Below are 23,552 nucleotides of genomic sequence, written 5' to 3'. Positions count from 1 at the left end.
CCAACCCAGGGATCAAACCACCAACTCCTACAGCTCCCGCACTCCTGGCAGATTCTTTACTGCTGAGCTGTTAATAATCCCGAGAGCAACCACCAAAACCCGGACAAAGAGGTTTACTAAAAAGGGAATTTCTAGAGTCAAAAAGAACTAAGTCTGCATATTTCCTCTGCTTTCCAATTGTGTGTTACAGTCAACTACAACTTGACTGCACATTATTTTTCATCAGGTCAGACTAGCAGCCCTGCCTCCCCAGTTCATTTGATTTTTACTAGTTTAAATAAATATTTGAAGTAGTTTTTAACTAAGACACGTATGTAAAGTTCCTATCACAGTGACTGGTATGTATGACATGCTCCATCAATTACATCTGCATTATTTATTATCTGTAAATAAACGAATGTAAGGTTGGCCTTTCCTTTTTTTTTTTTAAAAAGACAATCTGAAGTGTGAGAGGATGAGTCTCTCCCAGGTGCTGGAAGCAGCCGGTGCCAGGCTGGCCCAGGCAGGAGGGAGGCCTACGTGGCAGCTCTCTTTAAACCTGACCACACAGAGCGCTTCATTCCCTGCTCGGCCTTGACATCGTCCCAGTCCAATTTGATGTCTGGAACCTCATCTTCCGGCTCCGGATCCTTTCTCAAGGCCCCCTGTGGTGAGGCAACCACGATGGGCAGAGGGCCACATTCCTCCCGGAATTCCACAACATGGAGACTCTTCTTGTCAGCCAGCTGTTGGTGGGTTTCCTGGGCACAACCAAACGGAGAGAACACCAGGTTAGGTCTGTGAGGCTGGTCTAATGGGGTCTGCCCCTGACATGGCAGAACCGTCTGGCTGATTAAAATGGAGCAACTCTTTAGAGTTCATTAACTGAAGGTGATTATTACAGCAGGAAACATGGCCCAGGTAATGTAATATCAAGTTTATTAGCTAACTGAATTTATGTAAGAGTGATTGAAAGTAAGATTTTACTTTAAAAAAAAAAACAACAAACACAAAACAAAAAAATCTGAAGTCTCTAACTTAAAGAGCAGGAACTTCCTGTGGCTATACTAACGGTGACCTACTGGGGGCAGAATCATCCCGCCCCACCTCCCCACCCCCAAGGGGCATGAAGAAAGGGCCTTGGCCTCTGGTCTCCTGTCTTCATCAACCTCCCAGTCACGTGCCATGCCGTGCCCCACACTGAACTCGAATCTCATCATGCCCCTGTTCTAGCTGCCAATTTACAGGACATGCAGGGAGACAGGATGTCAAGCATCCTGATATCCAGCACCAGACTGGGACAGACAACCTGGTTTCTTCAACAACAGAAAACTAAGAGAAAAAAGAAAATTGGAACTTCCAGATTCAAAGTGATTTAAAAGACACAGCAAAGATTTTAAACGTATTGCTCTTTTCTGCCATCTAATTCAAATAAACTATATAAAAAATGTTTTTTAATCTGACAAATGGATACATTTCTATGAACACTAACTAGATGTTTGACATTGAGTTACTGGTAATTTTTTAGGCATGATGGTAGTACTGTCTGGTACTTTTTAATCCTTATCTTTTAGAGATACATGATGAAATACTTGTGAGTGAGTTAAACTGATGTCTGAGATTTGGTTCACAATGACTGGGGTTGGCTGGGGTGCATGAGCAGCTAACTGTTGGTGTGTAACAGAGCCGTGAGGATTCGTAACAGAGGGAAGCCATAAACGTCTGGACACAGTGAGTAAACTCAATAGATGGTTTACAGATAATATATTAAAATATCTAACATGCCGTGAGGATAGTACACCCTGTACTATTCTAATTCTGCATATATTTGAAACTAGAAGAGAGAAGAGCTAATTCATAAATAAATTGGAGTCTTGTAATTGGTGGTGTGCCGCTTACACTGGTGTCATTTTTTTTGAATAGCATAATGCAACTTCTTATAGCTGATGCCATTTTAGAAGAGATGATACGTAGTCACTGTAGCCAAAGATTCAAAGTACTGACACAAAACAAAATATCACATAAAAGAACAGGTCTACTTGACCATAAATATAACCTAAAAACAAACATTTTAAGTTACATCAAACAATTACGTCTCTAAAAGTAAGTTTAAATTTAGAAGTGCTTTTGAAAGATGTTTTTAGATAGTACTAAGACACAGCTGATCAAAAAAGTTTTTTTAGGCAAAATTTTTCTTTCAATTAGTTTTCCTATTTTAAACAGTGACTGCTACAATTACTCCATGGATCACTTTATTCAGAAACAGCCAGCACAGTCTGTCAGAGAGCCTGCCAAAGTCCGCAGCAAATGGAGGTCCGTGAATGCCTCTTGAACCCAGCTGTCTTTCTGCTCACTCAGCTCTGCTGAGGGCCACCCGGCCTTTCTTTCAAGGGACAAGCCAGCCCTGCAGAGCTGGGGGAGGGGCCCCTGCAACGACAGACCTTCCTCCCTGCCGCTGGTGTGACTGAGCCCAGCCCAGGCTGCGGGGGTGAGCTGGGCAGCAGCCCGGAGGCCCCATCTATGTGGAGAGATAACCTCAACTATTAAGTGCATAGTTTGCGCTGACTCAGATGTCCCCCTGAACGACCTATGCAGGTGCCATCAAACGGATTGGAGACTGCTCTCGAGTGGAGGTGCCCGGAGCCTTCACCCTGGTTCCCACTGAAAGGACAGGATTAGGAGAGGACTTCCCCTTTTTAGTTAACATTTTTATGTTGTTGGAGTTTTCGAACAAGCACATATTCTTGCCATAATAAAAGGTTATAATTACTGGCTTTTAAAAATACTTAATTTTAAAACTTCAAAAACCCATACAGTTTTTTTTTAAAGGATAAGCCTCATGAATTACCTCTTCAGTTGGATTAACTAACCTGATGCACCCACAGACAAAGAATGCCTGGTCCTCAGGTGGCCCAAGAGCAACTCCAGGACGGCCCAGGAGATGCTGGTCTCAGAGCACACGGCTGAAATACAAACTGGCTCCTCAGTTTCCGAGCGCAGGGTTGACCTACCTGGCGAGAGAGCCCCTGGAAGAGGCCCCGGGTGAGGTTGAGCATGTTGACGGAGCCAGAGACCTTGGCGTACATGTCTTTGATGCCGATGAGCCGGCAGATGGTAGTGATGGCTCGGTGGCAGCGGAGGCCATAGCCTAGAAAGAGGAAAATCAGGTCAAACGCCCGCCCGCTCGCCCGCGAGGCAGGTGGTGCCACCTGCTGGCTTCACATGGCTCCCACTCTGGGTTTAGATGTTGGTCCACATTCTGCCTTCATCACTTCCCAGCTGGGTGACCTTTCACAACTTACTGAACTTCAAGGATGACTCTGACTTAAATGAGATGTTATATGGACTAAATAAATAACATATGTGTTTCTGGACGTCCCTGCTGGCTCAGTGGTTAAGAATCTGCCTGCTAATGCAGGGGACATGCTTTGATCTCTGGTCCGGGAAGATCCCACATGCCTCGGAGCAGTTAAGCCCGTGCCCCACAGCTCCTGCCTGTGCGCACACCGCAGCTAGAGAAAGCCCCCGAGGAGCAACAAAGACCCAGCACAACCAAAAACTAATTAATTAATTTAAAAATACATATACCTATAAGTTTGTGAAACACATGGACAAAAAATAAGGCTCTTAAGATTAACAGAGATGCCTGAAGTTTCTTGGCACCCCATGCCCATGTTAACTAAGGCTCACCAGACATCTGTTCTCACCCTCCTTGAATGGTCAGCTGCATTGAATCATGCACTTCCTCCTGGAGAAACTCTTGGCTTCAGTAACACACCCTCCCTCAGATTGCCTCCTGCTTACTGGCCCAGCCTTCTCACCTCCAGGCTGGCCTCTAAATCTTCGGCGGTTTTCTCTCCAGCCACTCACCCTCCTCTTGTCTGCCTGTAATCCCTTCCCATGGTGTTGCTGGTTAGTTGCTCAGTCGTGTCCAGCTCTTCATGACCCCATGGACTGTAACCCATCAGGCTCCGCTGTCCATGGGCTTCTCCAGGCAAGAACACTGGAGTGGGCTGCCATTTCCTTCTCCCGGGTATCTTTTGGACCCAGCGATTGAACCCGCATTTCCTGTGGCTCCTGCATTGGCAGGCAGATTCTTTACCACTGTACCACTTGGGAAGTTCTCTAGCACTCTGATTAGCCAGGCACAAAACTCAGCACATACCTTAAAGCTGAGCTGAAAAATACAGCTTTAATCAGAAGACAGTGAGGATTAAAAAAAAGAGTAACTTCTGCAATTATAACCAGCAGTCTTTCAAAAATCATTTAGATAAAGATGTATCCAAAGTAACATGTCTAACAAAAACATTACACAAGCCACAAATGCAAGCCATATATATGTTTTCAAATGATCTTGCAGATACAGTTTTAAAAGATTTTTTTAAAGGAGGTAAAACTGTTTTTAATAATGTATTTTATGAATCCAGTATGTCCAAAACATTATCATTTCAACATATCCTCAATACCATAATATTTTTTAGCTATTCCTTATTCTTTTTTTTTTTTTTCATATGGAGGCTCTGAAATCTGGTGGTATCTGACACAGGGATTCCCAGAAGCCACCTTTCAAGTACTCAAAAGCCAAATGGGATAGCACAGGTCTAAACCTTAATATCCAAGTGTTCAACTCAATACTTTTTCTAATGATAAATGTTTTTATTATCTGGCATATGAATGATTACTTATGATTTTGAAGCAGAAGCCAAGTTCAAGTGCTCTAATATAATTGGTACTGTATTTGACTTTTTTTCTTTCTTATTTCCATGCCATGGCTCTAGCAAAGTTGTATTAGAAGCTTTGGCATGAAAAATTTAAATACTGTGTATGTTCTATCTTCTGAACCAGACTTTTTAAGCTATTACCTAGAGTTATACAAAACCATTTTTACTATGGAACCACAGGTGAAACACATCAGAATGTTTAAGAATTCTACTGCCTGAGTCCACCGGGCATAACTGGCATAGACCCATGACCCTAACCTCTGGCTGCCTGCTCTCCCCGAGACAGGACGAAGGCCCGTCTCCAGACCCCAGAGCCTGGTGCAGCGCCTGGCTCACCAAAGCTGCTCAGTTCACCCTTGCTGAGAGTAAGTGAGTGGAGCTGATACGCTGTTGGAAAACAACCATCTGCAGCATCCATCATGAATTCTCTAGGAGCAACCAGTGCTTTTAAAGAACTGATGCTTTTGAACTGTGGTGTTGGAGAAGACTTTTGAGAGTCCCTTGGACTGCAAGGAGATCCAGCCAGTCCATCCTGAAGGAGATCAGTCCTGAGTGTTCACTGGAAGGACTGATGCTAAAGCTGAAACTCCCATACTTTGGCCACCTGATGTGAAGAACTGACTCATTTGAAAAGACCCTCATGCTGGGAAAGATTGCAGGTGGGAGGATAAGGGGACAGAGGATGAGATGGTTGGATGGCATTACCGACTCAAAGGACAGAGTGAACTCCAGGAGTGGTGATGGACAGGGAGGCCTGGCGTGCTGCAGTCCACGGGGTTGCAAAGAGTCAGACACGACTGAACTGATTGACTGAACCAATGCTCCCACTACAAACTCAACTACTCACTCAGTTGCCGTTTCCTATTCATTAAGTGCTCTTCCCACCTACAGTTACCCCTGGAATGTGTTTGTAATCATGTGAGTCTAAGTAGGTTGACTACTTTTTAAAAAAAAAAATCATAGAATTATACATTTAATTCATTTACTTTTCTGTCATGATTTGCAGTATGTGGGATCTCAGTTCCCCAAATGGTGATCAAACCTGAGCCCCCTGCATTGGAAGCCTGAGGGAAGTCCCAAGGCTGACTGCTTTTTACTTCCCCAAAAACCTCAATCTACTTAAATCTAACTTAGGCCTATCCATTTTAGTGTTTTCAAAATAAGTTCAGGCAAAGGTGAGCAAAAACAGGGGGCAGGATGAAACTGGTACAGTTTCTCTGCTTTACCTCCAACACGTTGTAAGAATTTTTTTAGTTACCTCTGGGTTGTTTCTTCATCTTGATATGTGTCCTTTTAAATGTTAAGGAAATATCATGGTATACTGGAGGGTAAAAACAGAAACATAAGAAGGGTTAGGGGCATACTTTAACGCCCTTTTGCCAATACGCAAAGCAAGCAACACGGCCCTACGCAGCCACCATGCGCCGGCCAAGGACGAGCAACCAGCTCTGATTTCACTCACTGCTAACCTTCTCGTGAGAGTAAGTTTGTTTCTACATTTTTATATATTTATATGAAAGAAGGTTGTAACACGCAAAGAACAAAAATATCCACAGAGATATATTACCACACATAAAGAAAGAAGTATAAGCCTGAAAATTTTAAAAGAAAAGATTGACACTCACTGGTATGGTCTTCATATCGTTCTATGTAATGCAAATAGTGAACGGCTCTGTTCTTTGCCTGAGAGAAAGAAGGAAAATTATTTTCTTAAATCTCCTGTTGGAATTTACATTTTCTCAGAGATTCAAAAATTAACTTTTATAAAATATTTTATTATGAAAAACTGCAAATTTACAGCAAAATTTCAGTAGATGCTTCCAAAAGTCAAGGATTTAATTTTGAAAAAAAAATATAACATCACTATCACACCAAAAAAAAAAAACAAAAGAAAAACGCCAAACCCAAACCAAATCAATAATTCCTTAAATTTGTTTAACATTCTGTTCAAAGTTTCCCCACTGTCTCATAGTTCTGGTAAGCAATCACAAGGCTAATAGAAATGATGCAAGAATACAGGCCCTTCTGAAATTGCCTTTTATGATATCAGTAACCTTTGACAGTAAGTATTTTTCTGCGGTTCCCACGAAGTCTAGCATAGACATTATTGATCTTTTACTGTTAACAAAGAAAAAAATGTACATACTTTTCTGAAAGCATCTGCCCGTTCAGTGGCTTTCCCAATGGCAAAACCTTTAAAAGAAAAAGTAAAAATATTTGAGGTAGCAATTTCACTGCAAGATATTTCCCCTATCAATATACTTGCAAAAGTACAACAAATGACATGTACAAGAAGCTCACTGTTGGGCTTCTCCGGTGGCTCCGTGGTAAATAATCTGCCTGCAGAAGACACAGGTTCGGCCCCTGATCTGGGAAGATCCCACACGTGGTGGAGCAACTGAGCCCGCGAACCACACCTGCTGAGTCAGTTTTCTGCGGCCCGGGAGCCACAACCACGAGCCCTCCCGCTCCTGAAGCCCACGTTCTGCAACAAGGGAAGCCACTGCACTGAGAAGCTCATGCTGCAACTGGACAGCACCCTGCTCAACACAGCTAGAGAAAAGCCCGTCAGCAACAAAGACCCAGGACAGCCAAAATAAGTGAATACAATTATTTTTACAGAAAACAAATGGTGGTATAGGAACAAAGAATTCCTGGGAAGAAAACTGACTGTTAAGAGAGTCGTTTCCTTTGGCAACATACTACCTACCGGCGTCATAAACGCCTGTTTTATAGTGTCAGTGTGGGTGTAAGGAGGCAGTTCCCCAGTTTTCTTTCCCTCACACATTCACGTGTACATTTCAAAAACAGGTGTTCCCTGTGGAAACTTCATGAAGAGTCTCAAGAAGAAATCTGAAGAACTGGCAAACATGCTAATTAAACAGTTCAACCTTTTCAGTGTATACTCTGCCAATCCCTACAGGCTTTTCTTTGCACTTTTAAAAATTGGGATTATATTATAGCCTTACATGAAGTGGTTTCTAGTCTGTCTGTCTGACCTAATGATTATTTTATAAGTAATTTCCCATAACTGTTTAACGGCTATAGAGTATCACAATGCTTGGTTATACTCTTCTGGTAACTATGTCCCTATTGTGGGATATTTACTGTCTCTCTCCCCACTCCCAGTTTTTTTTACTATTATACATAACACAACAGTGTCTTAAGCCTTTTAAAACATTCACTGTCCTCATGGAAAAAAGCAGGTGTAGGAAGATCTCTCTTTTTCCTCGAAGGAATTACTCGAGTTCACCACAAGGTCTGTGAGCCTAAGCCACCTTGAAAGACAATCAATGGGGAAAGCCTGAAGCCACCAAGAGCAGAGCTGAGCCCAGGCCACGCCGGTCCACCCCCACCGCCAGCTCCTCATGTCCTCCCCTCACTTGCCTGCGGCTCCTCTGCCGTTCCCCACGGCGACCAGGACACGGACGGATCTCTTCCTTCCCTCTTTGGCCGTCATGTTGAAAACATTCCTCACCTCGAGGACAAAATGTTCATGTTACCCCTTAAGGAAATTCTGCAGTAGGGAACCAGAGGAACCTATACACACACACGCACACACGCACATAAATACACACACACACGCTGAACACACACATCGTCCCTCACTCCCACAAACACAAACAGCACACCTCCTCCAAAGGAAACCTCCATCTTCAGGAGTAAGATGGAAACAGGACTTTCTCTTCTTATTTTACAAGCTGGTTAGATGATCTGGCTGAGATAACTTTTAAAGAGATTAGAAACCGTAAAACACAGTCTACCTTATTCTAATGAAGGCACCACAAGAAAGAAAAGTTGCTGATTAAACTCTAACACAGATGGTAACTGACTTGACTGACACATCCCAATAGCAGAAATGCTAAAATATGAAAGTTTGAATCTTATAAATGATAAAATGCAGGGTTCAGAAATAATCAGCACAGAAGTGGATCTCTATGGATTAGACTCAAGAGAAAGACAGAAACTTCTGAAATACCTGACTGTTATGCACTGTAGAAAAATCTACATTTGGGGGCATATTTATAAATTCACCAAGAACTACGAAACTGTTAACTGCTTACATGGCAGCCCCTTTCCCATAAAGTGAAGTTAAAGAAAAAGGGAGCTCAAGTCCACTCTTGCAGATCCTCTTACTGGAAATCACTCCCACGGACAAAATTCTTGAAAGAACTAACTTCCACAAGGGGTTCCCCAGGACCCAAAGTCATAAAGTACTTGTAAATATATTTTAAACTTGAATGCAATTGATACTGAAGAAATAATGTACACAATCAATCACAAACTCAACACATTCCATATGGCATTTAACACCAAGTGTGAGCTCAAAGGGAAGTTGACGATTTTAGGAAATGCCCTGGAGAAAGTGACTGAAATTGACCTGATACAGACTTCAGTTTCAAAAGCCTATAAGCAGCCCAGCAGAACCTCTTCCCAGAAAGAGCTGGACATTCACAGGAACTCCAAGCTTTCTACCCCTCCCCATGTCTCCCCCCAACCTCTGTTTCCTGAACTAAGTGTCAGATACAGCTGATTTTGAGAGAAATTGCTACTGCAACCTTTGCTTTAAGAAGGAGGAAATTTAATGCAATCTCCAAATTCTGGTATCAACAATACCAAGAAGTTGCCTTGCCACGAGGCCCTGATGAGCAGCCCTCTAAAAGGGCAGCAGTCAGAAGAGAAATGAAATTGACATTTCATCATTTCCTTACACAAAGCAGCCCTGTAGCTCAGAAAGTCACACATCAAAGGCTTTTCTTCACTGTTCCTCTTGCTGCATCCCCTCAATATCTACTACCCCAACTTCTCTGAAGGCTTAACTGGGTATTTAGTTCAGCATGCCTACCTCAAGTATCCTGGTATCGAAATCATCATATGTTTCTGCAGGGAGGAAAAAAAACAGGAATATAAATGTGTCCATGTAATTAGTGTATGACAGCATTTTTTAACACTGGTACCATCACTGACTTTTCACCAAGAATCTCAGATATTTTGGTGCCACTCTCAAGGCCACACCCTGGTCCTCATCACTACCAGAAACTGTTCCACCCCTAAATTCATAAACTCGGCCACCATCTTCCCGACTGCATCCTCCCACCCCTCCCGCCCTCATGCAATGACTCAAAGGCAATGCTTCCTGGGGCTTGGCCAGCATCTCCAGACTCCTGACCACTGCACCCTTTCTCCATCACCCCTCTGGTCTTCCAGCCTCTCCCACGCAGTCAAGACACTACCGTCCACCACTTCCGCTAGGTCCTGTGCATGTGCTCGACTCGCTCACCTCTTCCCGCCCACCACACCATCCAGGATGCAGTCAGTGCCGCTGTCTGCCCACAGCGGACCTGCGGGGCACTACTGCAGAGAAGGCGGCGCGTGGCACACGCTTGGGTCCTCTCTGCTGTCTGCAGGCCTTCTACACCCTTTTACTTAGGCCCCTCTCTTCTCACCACAGCAGCCATTTCAAACACTCCCTGTTCTTTTATTTTGACTTTACTATAGGAAATTTACATCCATAGGCGACAAAATAACCAGCAAAATGTAAGTTTATGTACCATGAGCTGGCTTCAGTGATTATCAACTCACGTCAATCTCCTTTCCTCTAAATTCGGTCCAATTCCCACTCCACTGGGTAATTCTGAGGCCAGTCCCAGATATGTTACGATTTCATCAACACACACTGGTGGCCACACTCGCCCATGATCCCATCTCCTTCTCAAAGACTCAATGAAGCCTCCGGAGAGACGACACTCACTGTCAAAATACAGCTCACCTGACTCTGTCCACTGCCCTTTCTTCTGTCACAAGTACACCCGTTTATCTACAGGCTAAATCTGGACCCCTAAGGAGGACTTAAGTTCATGGGTTTTTTTCCCTCTCCCCCCCATCATCATGCTTCTGATGGAAGCATTCTTCTAAGCCCTCAGTGTGTTAGCCTGAGTCTCTCCATCTCATCCTCTCCTCTCCTCTTTAAGCCAAACTTAAGAAAGGAGCCAAACTCTTGCCTACTTTCTCATCTCCTGTTCATAGACAAGAACAAATTTTTCAGATGATTTTTACTTCTTTACATACTCAGGAAACAGTGGGGGAGACAACTTTGTTTTCTAATTTCATCTGATAAATATTATCAACTTTTATCTCATGTGTTCTTTTAGGATGCTTAATGGCAACTATTTGGTTTCCTCTGTTATCAAAACAGCACTCCCAAGGCATGTTGCTCCATACCCCACGACCAACAGCACTTGGGGAGCTGCATGCTATGGGTGACTCGTAGCAGGCGTAATGCACACCGCCACACTCAAAGGCTCTGGGAAGCCACACAAGGGAGACGCCAGAGCCCAGCGCTTTGCATCCTATCTGTGGAGTACCTCTTGGTTTACAGGCCTCTAGTGGTTCATCAAATACAGCTGGTTAACAATGTGAAGTTATTCCAGTGGTATTCAAACCCTTGTTTTAAAAAAGGGCAATCTAAACAGAGGAGTAAATAGAACGGTATTAAAGAATTCCAGAACCTAGGAGTGCCCTCTCCATCACAATGTTAGTGAAACCAGGACTCTGTTACCTCCATTGGGACCAGGGTCAGGGGGGCCAAGACTGATGCCGCCCCATGAGTTTCCGCTCCATCCTCGCTCCCGTTTAACCTTCATCTTCCTCTTCCGGTCCCACTCTTCTCTCTGTTGTACCATATCAGCCTGCACCTTTTCTTGCTCTTCCTTGCTTCTTTGAGTGATAGTCTGTATAGCTCCGCTTTTCATAAGTGGGGCATTCAGACCAGGCCATAGGAAGCCACGACGCCCTGAAGGGTTAAAAACACACAGAAATAATTCTTTTAAAAGCATTCATTTCTTGAGTATTAAAATGCCAGGCAATGGGCACACAGACAGATACTGCTGTGGGAGCTTAAACTAACATACTCACTTTACAGGCCACTTGGCACCGTCTACTAAAATTTTAAACATACCCATTGTAACAGTCAATAATTCCACTTAACGGTACTGCCTAGAGAAACACTGCCACTCGGTTATGAAGCATATGTGTGCTTGGACAAGGATGTCCACTGAGGTGTTACTTGTAAAGGCCAAAAAGAGAAACAATCTAATAGTCTAGCAATATTGAAACAGCAAAATGAACTATGGCATATCCAACCGATGAAATATGCTGCATTAAACTCAAAGAATAAGGCAGCCCTGTAGGTTCTGATATGGAATAATTTCTAAGGCCTATTATTGAGTGAAAAAAAAAAAGTGAAGTATAAGAGAACATGTACCATGTGATATAATCTAATTGTTTTTAAAAGAAAATGTATATTCCTCTTAGGGTTTTTATGTATACAAAAGCATTAGAAATGTCAGAAGGATTGTTAATCAGCTATAACCCAATACAAAATAAAAAGTTTAAAAAAAAAAAGAAAATGTCAGAAGGAAACATCAAAATGAAATCAGTGGTTTCCTTAGTGGAGGCAACTGGAATTGAGGACAATAAAAAAGGCATCAAGGGACTTCCCTGGCAGTCGAGCAATTAAGACTCCTCACTTTCAATTCAGATCCCCAGTCCGTGCACTAAGAATCCCTCACACTTGTTTTTGTAAATAAAGTTTTATTGGAACACAGCTGTGCCCATTCAATTACGTATTACCTGTAGCTGCTCCTCTGCTACAAGAGCAGAGTGGAATGGCTGTAGAGAGACCATGCAGCTGAAGACACTCACTTCCTGACCCTCAGCAGAGAAGTTCGCTAACTCTGATTTCCTACCACTGAACTGCAAACTCTTCGAGCCCAGAGCCTTTCAGAGCGGGTGCCACACAAGGGCACTTAAGGCTTGTGGCATGAATAACTCAATGAACGAATTGCTTTCTACGGGATTTTCCTTCCCCTGAATCACGGGGCAGTAAGCCATTTGGCTGGACTCTAAAACCACATTTCCTAATGCCCCTCATTAGAAATGTTTTGATGCTTCTAGTTCGTAAAACATCTGTAAAATTTTGCAGAGAAAAAAAAAATCTTAGAAAGCACAATAGCTGTTTTTACAAGTTTACCTTCACCGATGATCTGACCCCTGTTCAAATCCTTCCTTCTTTTCCTCTTGGTTCTTTTGCCTCTTCCTTTTCTTGCTCCGGCACCAGTTTCTGCTAAAGCACCTTTCCACAGCTCATCTGCTGTTACTGTAAGGAGACAGGTGTTACAGAATTTCCTCAACCAGTGATTCAGGGCCTAGTGATTTATTCCTGTTGAGCAAAAAGGGCTGGAAGAAGGTGGGTCACTTGCATCATTATGGCAATGAAAGCAAAATTAAAACAGCCTTTGCACATTCCACAAGATTTCCATTTGAAAAGCCCAAGATTTGACGCTACTCCTTTTACAGAATACGGCCTCCCCAGCACAAAAGACAACCGACATTTATATCCCAGTTACTTTCCTACAGATGTGTCTCCTGAACAGTTTATCACCTATGTGACACGGCTCTTCCCTGCCCTCTTGCCTCCACTGTCTTAACTGTTGACATAATCAGTAACTAGCCTTCCCAATTCGGTCTCTCAGCCCAAAGAGCCAACTCTGCAATTTGAACCCATAAATCTTAATCATCTATTTGTTTGCTCTATTCTGAAAATGCCCTGTATTTCTGTATATCCTTCAAAACAAGATGCCCAAATTCGTCTTCAACTCTAATGAAAACCTAACCAACACTTGGGAAAGAATGAGTATGTATGGGGTCTGACAGTTAAATCTTGCACATGCCTGTATGTACTTCTTAGATGATTATCTTTTTACTTTAATGTACAGACCCTGACACCACTGATTTGTTTCCATCTGTGAATTTCTGAGCTCCCCCAATCTTTCCTACCATACATTGCAGAGAGTATTTTCCCCTCTGTACTTGTGGAACATTCAGATTCTTTACTTCTGACTACTTCTTAATTTTATTGGTATAGCCACGTTGTTTATTAGACTTAAATTATCTTCACAAGGACTCTGCCTTTCACGTTATCACCAACTGATTTTATGACGACCAGTTATTCCATTACCAATTTAATAAAGAATCAGAGCTATACAAACGTTGTACTAGTGAAAAATCTAAGACACATATATCTACATGCCTGAAATACTAAGCACATTCCAGAAGTCAAATGAGTATCTTCATTTTACCTTTCTTATGAGCCCGTAGGCTTTAAAGGTTCTACCTGCTTACTTCCTGAAAGGCCTTACACTTTGATCCTTTGGTTTGATAACATGAAAAGGGGAAAATGTTTTGGACTTACAGTATTTTTTAATGTTCTGCGTCTATACAGTACCCTGTTTTTCAAGATACACATGTTAGAACTAATCTTTGAAACTGAAGCTCAGAAAAATAGGTCAGTTTCCGCATCACATGCTGCTCTGTGTATTCCTGTTCAAAGCAAAGAGTTAAACTCAAACTTTAGATGGACACTGATTCATTTAAGAGAACCACAGGTTTGAAATAAAATTACCAATCTCAAACTAAACTTTCACTAAACACTGACTTTCTTTCCTTATTCCTTAAAAAGGATGGTATCTATAAATGCCATCAAAAACTTGAAAGCTCACAGTGCAAGCACTTTTAATGGAGATAAATCTGGATTCCAGAAAAACGTCTGCTTCTGCTTCAGTGACTGTGCCAAAGCCTTTGACTAAAAGGATCACAACAAACTGTGAAAAATTCTTCAAGAGACGGAAACACCAGACCGCCTTACCTGCCTCCTGAGAAACCTGTATGCAGGTTAAGAAGCAACAGTAAGAACAGGACATCGAATAATGGACTGGTGGCAAATTGGAAAAGCAGTACATCAAAGCTGTATACTGTCACCCTGCTTATTTAACTTATATGCAGAGGACATCATGCAAAATGCTGGGCTGGATGAAGCACAAGCTGGAATCAAGATTGCTGGGAGAAGTATCAATAAACTTGGACATGCAGATGACACCACCCTTATGGCAGGAACCAAAGAGGAAGTAAAGAGCCTCCTGATGAAGGTGAAAGAGGAGAGAGAAAAAGTTGGCTTAAAACTCAACATTCAAAAAACGAAGATGATGGCATCCAATCCCATCACTTCATGGAACATAGATGGGGAAACAATGCAAACAGTGACAGACTTTATTTTGGGGGGCTCCAAAAATCACTGCAGATGGTGACTGCAGCCATGAAATTAAAAAGACACTTGTTCCTTGGAAGAAAAGCTATGACCAACCTAGACAGCATATTAAAAAGCAGAGACATTACTTTGCCAAAAAAGGTCCATCCAGTCAAAGCTGTGGTTTTTCCAGTAGTCATGTATGGATGTGAGAATTGGACCATAAAGAAGGCTGAGCGCCAAAGAACTGATGCTTTTGAACTGTGGTGCTGGAGAAGACTCTTGAGAGTCCTTTGGACTGCAAGGAGATCCAACCAGTCCATCCTAAAGGAGATCAGTCCTGAATATTCATTGGAAGGACTGATGCTGAAGCTGAAGTTCCAATACTTCGGCCACTTAATGCAAAGAACTGACTCACTGGAAAAGACCCTGACACTAGGAAAGACTGAAGGCAGGAGGAGAAGGGGACGACAGAGGATGAAATGGTTGGATGGCATCACCGACTCAATGGACATGATTTTGAGCAAGCTCTGGGAGATGGTGAAGGACAGGGAAGCCTGGCGTGCTGCAGTCCATGGCATCGCCGGACATGACTGAGCAACTGAACAGTACAACAAGAACAATCTGGATTTGGCCCCAGACCACTGCAACAAAGCGACTAGCACAATCAAGTGAGTTACACAAATATTTGGTCTCCAAGTGCATACAAAAGTTATGTTTACACTATACCATAGTCTTTAGCACACAATAGCATTATGTCTAAAACATTATGCCTAAAACAACAGTATATAGTTTAATTTAAAAAATATTCTACTGCTAAAAATGTTCATCTTTAACAAGTCAAAGTAGCAACATCAAAGATCACTGATCTCATATCGCCATATCAAATATAATAATAACTAAAAAGTTTGAAATATTGCAAGAATTACCAGAATATGACAGAGACACGAAGTGAGCAGAGCGTGTTGGAAAAAATGGTGCAGACAGATTTGTTCAACACAGGGTTGCCGCAAATCTTAAATGTGCAAAAAATGCAATATCCTCAAAACACAATAAAGCAAAGAGCAATAAAACGAGGTATGCCTGTATATATTAACCTCTGGAGTGTAAATTCGTTTAAGGAGAAGAAAAAGAAGAAAAATTAAGAAGCCAAAGCACCTTTTATTTTCCTGTTTCATGAAATGGGGAGTTTGTGGCCAGACTACGTACGTTTAGTGAAGAAACTATAGGATCTGTGCTGTTGGGCCGCCAAACTGCTGGGAGCAGAAAGGCAGCACTGTGTCTGCAGCACGCGGGCCAAGCTGGTAAAATGGCAGCTGTCTCTAGCTCCTGCAGGTGACAAAGGGCCTGTAGGCAGACAAGAGTAAAACTTCGTTAGATGCTCCACGCCCGTGCAGAAACACTGCCAGCGCCGTCAAATTAACTCTGACTGATAAAACAAGTCACTAAAATGCTGAACTTTTAAGAATCGTATTTTGAAGACAGTCTTTCTTTAAAAAATAAAAGCAAACTTTTGGACGCTGGCTCAGATGACACAGGGAGATCTCTCCGGACCTGTCAGCTTACTAAGTAAATGGAAACTACTGGCTTTTCATTTTATTTTATTTTATTTTATTTTAAAATTTATTTTTATTATTATTATTTTTTTTTCCCAGTGGGTTTTGACATACATTGATATGAATCAGCCATGGATTTACATGTATTCCCAATCCCGATCCCCCCTCCCACCTCCCTCTCCACCCGATTCCTCTGGGTCTTCCCAGTGCACCAGGCCGGAGCACTTGTCTCATGCATCCCACCTGGGCTGGTGATCTGTTTCACCATAGATAGTATACATACTGTTCTTTTCATTTTAAATAAATTCAGGTCTTCAATAATCACTCTAAATCCCACTACGTTGGACACATTTTAGTTTTTCTTGTAACCCCCCTCAATCTTCAACAAAATACCAAGTACATGTTAATTTATTCTTGCTGTTTAATGTTGCAATCCTTGAAATACTCAGCTCAGCTCAGTCACTCACTTGTATCCAACTCTTTATTCTTGCTGTTTAATGTTGCAATCCTTGAAATACTCAGCTCAGCTCAGTCACTCACTCGTATCCAACTCTTGCAACCCCATGGACTGTAGCCCGCCAGGCTCCTCTGTCCATGGGACTGAGATCTCATCAAAACTGTGCTTACAACTATGCTCAGAAAAAGCAGACATGGGGCTCAGTTAAACCTTCAATCAGCATAATGATGTTAACAGGGAAAAGAACAATATACACTATCTATTTGGAAATATAACCAGGTAAAGTTAAAACAAAGTGTCACTGGAAGATGAGAAGGCCTAGCAAAGGGAAATGGTTTAAGGTATAAACTTTGTGGTATTCCTTGGAAGCATAGTATTGTAAGATAACAATCTCCAAAGCAGGAACTACTCTCCTGATTTTACACACAAGGAGACTGAGGGCGTCATTTGGTCACAGGCAGAAAAGGTGGAGAAGTATGTCTTCATTCCACCAGTCATTACCTTCCTCGCCCCAGAGCCTCCTGTGGGGCTGGCCCCCGAGCAGGAGTGCTCCTCTCTGGCCTTCCTCACAGAACCCTTCTCTAGGCCCCACATCAGCTCCGGCTGGGACACTGCCTGGCTCAGAGTCAAGGGCAGAGTAAGTAGTTTATGACTGAACGCATCACCTGAACAACAAAGAAGCAGATGCAGGAAGAGCCAGGCGCCCCAGACTCCTGTACCAACCAGCTGAACAAGCACAAAGGCACCTCAACCGCAGGCTTCACAAGATGAAAGGAAGAAGACCAACGGTCGAGTCTAGCACGGAGAAAACACAAGGAGATTTCAGCTCTGCCCTACGCAGAGGCCGTGTGGAAGAGGCAGGATTTACCTGGTCGTAAGCACAACATGATGTTCCCAGGTGGCCTGCTCAGCTGTAAGGAACCCGGCCTGCCAACGCAGGAGATGGGAGGCCAGTCCCTGGGTCAGGAAGACCCCTGGAGAAGGAATGGCCACCCACTCCGGTATTCTTGCCTGGGAAATCCCATGCACAGAGGAGCCTGGTGGGCCACAGTCCATGTGGTCACAGAAAGCCAGACACAACTGAGTGACTAAACAACAACAAGGCAGAGCGTGGGCTCAGCAAGCGCTGCTCTCCGTCCCTTTTGGCAAGTGAGTGAAGACGGGGCCTGGCACTGTCAGGAAAGGACAAAAACCTTCTGCAAACACTGTGTTCCGAGGAGGAGTCACAATGCCCAGAACACCTCAGGACCCAGTCCTGCCATTACTGGCTGTGTGACCTTAAGCAAGTCACTCAGCCTCTAAGAGACTCCCTTTAGCATCTGGGAATAACAATGGGAATAACAACTCCGTCACTAAAGACTGGTGTGAGGATTAACCAAGATAACATACTACTAACCTGGCACACAAATCATTACTCAATAAATCATGGCTATTATGTTTTAGAGCCTTGAATTATAACAGCCATTATCATTAAAGATTTGAAAAATACTCTTTAGACCTCACTCATTTCTATTATAAAGAATGTCCTTCATTCATTTACATTTTAGAAACTACACAAAGTACTCTTAACATCAGATCTTAGAAGAAAAGGGAGTTAGACAAATAATCTCACCATTGCTGGGAACAGCCTTCAACGCCCAAATGGAAGCTGCTGGAAAGGTGTTCAGATGAAGCTGCCTGGACCACAAATGACCTGTAAATTAAAAAAAAACACAGGTTAAGATATATTTCTACATGAAAAGGAACATTTTTAACACCTAAGGAACAGCAATATCTACAGTATTAAAGGACCAGAACAAGTAAATGCAGAGTTTCTGGGCACCATGACGCCTTGCCCAAGAAGCTGACATCACACCACACTGGCTGCTTCACACTCTCACCCGACCTGTTACCAAGCCTCACACATTCTCCTCAAAAAAAGGCATTTGTTAACCATCAGGGAGGCACAAATCATAACTACAAATTTATACCACATCACATCTACTAAGATCACTATAGTTAAAAAGACAGAAAATCAATAAGTATTGACAAGGATGTAGAGAAATAAAAATCCTCATGATGGTGGGAATGTAAAAAGGTACAGCTACCTTAGAACACAGTCTAGCAGTTCCTCAAAAAGTGAAACATGCAGTCTCTGTTCGATCAAGCAATTCTACTCCCAGGTACATACACGTGAAAAATAAAAATAGACACACAAAACTGCACACAAATACTTACAGCAACACTAAACATAATAGCCAAAAGGTACAAACAACCCACATGCTCAAGTGATGAATGGATAAACAAAAATGTACATACACAAAATAAAACGTCATTCTGCCATAAAGAAGAAGTACTGATTTATGCTACCACATGGACAAATCTGAAAAACACTATGCTAAATGAAAAAAGACAGTCATAAAAGATCATGTATTACATGATTTCATTTATATAACATATACAGAACATGCAAACTATAGAGAAAAAAAGTAGATTAGTGGTTTTCAGGGGCTGGGGGAATAGGGAACTGGGGGGGATGATGGCGAAGGTTCTTTTTGAGGTGATTAAAATGTTTTAAAATTGATTATGGGGATGGTTACACAGCTGTGTCAGTCAGTCAGTCAGTTCAGTTGCTCAGTCGTGTCAGACTCTTTGCAACCCCGTGGACCACAGCACACCAAGCCTCCCTGTCCACGACCAACTCCCGGAGTCCACCCAAACTCATGTCCATTGAGTTGATGATGCCATTCAACCATCTCATCCTCTGTCGTCCCCTTCTCCTCCCACCTTCAATCCTTCCCAGCATCAGGGTCTTTTCAAATGAGTCAGCTCTTCGCATCAAGTGGCCAAAGTATTGGAGTTCCAGCTTCAACATCAGTCCTTCCAATGAACACTCAGGACTGATGTCCCTCAGGATGGACTGGTTGGATCTCCTTGCAGTCCAAGGGACTCTCAAGAGTCTTCTCCAAAACCACAGTTCAAAACCATCAATTCTTTGGCACTCAGCTTTCTTTACAGTCCAACTCTCACGTCCATACATGACCACTGGAAAACCCATAGCCTTGACTAAATAGACCTTTGTTGGCAAAGTAATGTCTCTGCTTTTTAATATGTTGTCTAGGTTGGTCATAACCTTCCTTCCAAGGAGTAAGCGTCTTTTAATTTCATGGCTGCAGTCACCATCTGCAGTGATCTTGGAGCCCAGAAAAATAAAGTCAGCCACTGTTTCCAGTGTTTCCCCATCTATTTGCCATGAAGTAATGGGTCCGGATGCCATGATCTTAGTTTTCTGAATGTTGAGCTTTAAGCCAACTTTTTCACTGTCCTCTTTCACTTTCATCAAGAGGCTCTTTATTTCTTCACTTTCTGCCATAAGGGTGGTGTCATCTGCATATCTGAGGTTATTGATATTTCTCCCAGCAATCTTGATTCCAGCTTGTGCTTCCTCCAGCCCAGAGTTTCTCATGATGTACTCTGCATATAAGTTAAATAAGTTGGGTGACAATATACATGTCAAATATACTATTTGGAACCAGTCTGTTGTTCCATGTCCAGTTCTAACTGTTGCTTCCTGACCTGCATACAGATTTTTCAAGAGGCAGGTCAGGTGGTCTGGTATTCCCAACTCTTGAAGAATTTTCCAGTTTATTGTGATACACACAGTCAAAGGCTTTGGAACAGTCAGTAAAGCAGAAGTAGATGTTTTTCTGGAACTCTTGCTTTTTCGATGATCCAGCAGATGTTGGCAATTTGATCTCTGGTTCCTCTGCCTTTTCTAAAACCAGCTTGAACATCTGGAAGTTAACAGCTCACATATTGCTGAAGCCTGGCTTGGAGAATTTTGAGCATTACTTCACTAGCATGTGAGATGAGTCCAATTTGTGTGGTAGTTTGAGCATTCTTTCCTTTCTTTGGGATTGGAATGAAAAGTGAGCTTTTCCAATCCTGTGGCCATTGCTGAGTTTTCCAAATTTGCTGGCATATTGAGTGCAGCACTTTCATAGCATCACCTTTTAGGATTTGAAATAGCTCAACTGGAATTCCATCAATTCCACTAGCTTTGTTTGTAATAATGCTTCCTAAGGCCCATTTAACTTCACATTCCAGGATGTCTGGCTTTAGATGAGTGATCACATCTTCGTGATCATCTGGGTCGTGAAGATCTTTTTCGCACAGCTCTGTAAATATACTAAAAACCACTGAGATGTATAGTTTGAGAAGGTGAATCATATGGTGTGTAAGTTACATCCCAATAAAACCACTATCAAAAAAAAAAAAAGTTATACACTAGAAAAAGAAAGAAAAAGGCTCTGGAACCAGGTGGTATGGCTGCAAAAACCTGACGTCCTTCCAGTCTAACCTTGAACAAGTTTCTCAACCTGTGTGTCCTAATTCCCTAATCTGTAAAATAGGAATGTAAAGGTATCTATCTCATAAAGACATTGTGAAGATAAAGGAAAAAAGCATAAAGAGTTTAAGATAGACCCTGCTACACATAAGAACTCACGGAAGAAAGCTGCAGATGCTTGGTGCTATTTGCACAGGGCTTTGAAAAAAGAGGAGGTGGTCACAAACATAAACAAAAGTAAAAATATTTCTCAGGTCAGATTTTCTGACAAAGGATTTCAGGTCAAGTTTCCTAACAAAACAAGTTACAAAAAAGAACTTTTCGATTTTCACAGATCTTTAGATTTCAGAATTACGAATGCTGGACTGCAGGTTTATAATAAAACAGAGCGATCAGAGGTCAGGTCAATCGTATACTGGTTCCTAGAGATACACTTAGCGCTGGAGGCTGCCTCTCCTCAGGCTGCAAACAACGAACATGGGCTGGGGGACAATACCAACATTCTTCTTTTTAATAAAGAGCATTGATCAGCCCTAAATCTAAAATAACTGACACTAATCCTATTCTACTCAAGCTGGAGGACAGCCTATTTCCCTTTCGAGCTTCTCTTGCCTCGATCTACCCGCAAGTCGCGCCCGCGGGGAAGGCGATGCTGCCTTGCTACTATCCTCCTCACTTAGCCGAGCATGCACGAGCCGTCTGGTGAGCTGGAAAGAACCCTGGACCGCGTCCAGTCCATCCTCACTTTACACACCCAGGCCCTGAGACCCAGAAAGGGTGCGAACGCACGCAAGGTCACACAGCAGACCCCAGTGAGCCGGCAACCCGGCGCGAGGGGCCAGGAGCTGCGGCTTCTTGCTTTTTCCCGCCCGGGCGAATGCAGGCCCCGGGAGAGCCGCCCCCACCCGCACCCCCGCTCCCGATCGGCTCAAAGCTCCGGCTCCCAGCGTCCAGGCTCTCACCTGCCGAAGCGCCACACAGAGCATGGAGGAAGCCCGCAGCGCGTACCGCAGCCGCCATGGTGGAGGTCCCCGAGCAGCCTTCCTACCGCCTGTCGTGACTGCTCTTCATCCAACGGCCGCAGACCTCGGCCCGAGTCCCCAAGGTCCGGGGGCCGCGCTGCAGCGCAGGCCCGGGTGAGGCGGTGTCCAGACAGGCAGCGGGTGGGATGAATCCGGCCTCGCCGCGGACAGCCCCAGCGGGGTCTTCGCGTTAGGACCCAGGGGCGGGGCTTGGGCTGGCCCCCGGGGGGGAGGGGCGTGGGCTGGCCGCCGGGGTGGGCGGGGCTGGCCACTGGGGTGGGCGTGGGCTGGCCGCCGGGGTGGGCGGGGCTGGGCTCCGTCTCCCCGCGGGACTCTCCGGATCTCGAGAGCGGCGAGCGCGCGCACCGCAGACATAATACTCTCTCTGAATGAAGCTGATGCTGTGAACTCTTCCCAAACCGAAATGAGAGGTACGGACGAGCACGGAGCGGGGTCTAAGTGAAGGTCGAAGCGGGGAATGGTCGAAACGGAAGAATAAAAAAGCCGTTCATACCCAACTCCAGTAACGCTCTGGGAGAGGCATTGCGGGCGATGAAGACGAATCCATATCCAGAGCGTCAGAACAAGGGGCTGCTCCTTCCTTAGTAGAACTGGCCCGATGTAGTCAGTCTGCAGTAAGGTAGCTGACTGATCCTTCGGGGTGTTCTGTCTTATGGGGGGCTCAGTGTTGGTCTCTGCTGTTAGAATATTGAACGCTCGGCAGTGGCTATAGTCATATTGGCCCTAGTAAGTGAAAGTCTGTGTCGTTGAGCTCAAACATAACTTCCATCCCTAGGGCATTGCTCTTGAGTCCATTTGACTGGGGGAGGAAGCAGACGGACATTCTCAGGTTGGTTATTCTGTCCACCTCATTAAAATTTGGTAAGCATTCATATGGAACATAATCAAGTTCACATTCTATGCCAAATTAGAGAAGTCTGTCCACATCGTCTTCCCCACAACTCCTTGAATTTTCTAATCGCATTCCTTTCAAGTACCTGATCATCCAACCAAGCCATTAGCCATGGTCCATGAAAAAGTATGGATCTATACACCTGATCAGGCAAAATGAACAACCAAGTGCACTGCCCAAAGTTCTGTCCACTGAGGATTTTCCTCCTCCTCTGTTCCTCAGCGCTTTCCCAAAGTGGAATGTGGTGCGGCTGTGTCCTTTTAGGCCATGCCTACATACCTTGCAGAACCCAAGAGTTTTGTCCTTCAGGCAATGGGTCGCATGGAAATTACCGTGAAGCTGTAGGTGGGGGTTGAGGGAGAAGATAGTACAGCAAGAAAACAGGCCATGGTCTTGGCACTCAAGAGTAGACAGCACGCAGTTCATGAGGGACAGCTCAGCTTGCTAGGGAATTTGGCCCATCACCAAGCATTCAGGTTCTGGTTTGTTTTTT

General features: G+C 43.7%; 2 protein-coding genes across 2 annotated transcripts in view; both read right to left on the bottom strand.

The window, feature by feature from the left end:
• Nucleotides 1-357: 357 nt before the first annotated feature.
• On the bottom strand, nucleotides 358-22,320 carry MRPS5 (mitochondrial ribosomal protein S5). Its single transcript, XM_061156033.1, has 12 exons — nucleotides 22,087-22,320; nucleotides 18,410-18,490; nucleotides 15,994-16,131; nucleotides 12,733-12,858; nucleotides 11,260-11,493; nucleotides 9,547-9,581; nucleotides 8,088-8,178; nucleotides 6,847-6,893; nucleotides 6,326-6,383; nucleotides 5,959-6,021; nucleotides 2,991-3,127; nucleotides 358-740 (listed from the first exon to the last, which is right to left on the bottom strand). The coding sequence occupies exons 1-12, from the start codon at nucleotides 22,142-22,144 to the stop codon at nucleotides 516-518; spliced, it is 1,293 nt and encodes a 430-aa protein (XP_061012016.1). The 5' UTR covers nucleotides 22,145-22,320; the 3' UTR covers nucleotides 358-515.
• ZNF514 (zinc finger protein 514) overlaps nucleotides 22,192-23,552 on the bottom strand; it is a 19,761-nt gene continuing 18,400 nt past the window's right edge. Inside the window, exon 7 of the mRNA XM_061156135.1 lies at nucleotides 22,192-22,677. Within this exon, the coding sequence (XP_061012118.1) occupies nucleotides 22,192-22,677 (486 nt within the window). The remainder of the gene's footprint in view (nucleotides 22,678-23,552) is intronic.

Source organism: Dama dama, chromosome 11 (genome assembly GCF_033118175.1).
Source record: "Dama dama isolate Ldn47 chromosome 11, ASM3311817v1, whole genome shotgun sequence".
NCBI lineage: Eukaryota > Metazoa > Chordata > Mammalia > Artiodactyla > Cervidae > Dama > Dama dama.
This window is presented reverse-complemented; position numbering and strand designations above follow the sequence as displayed.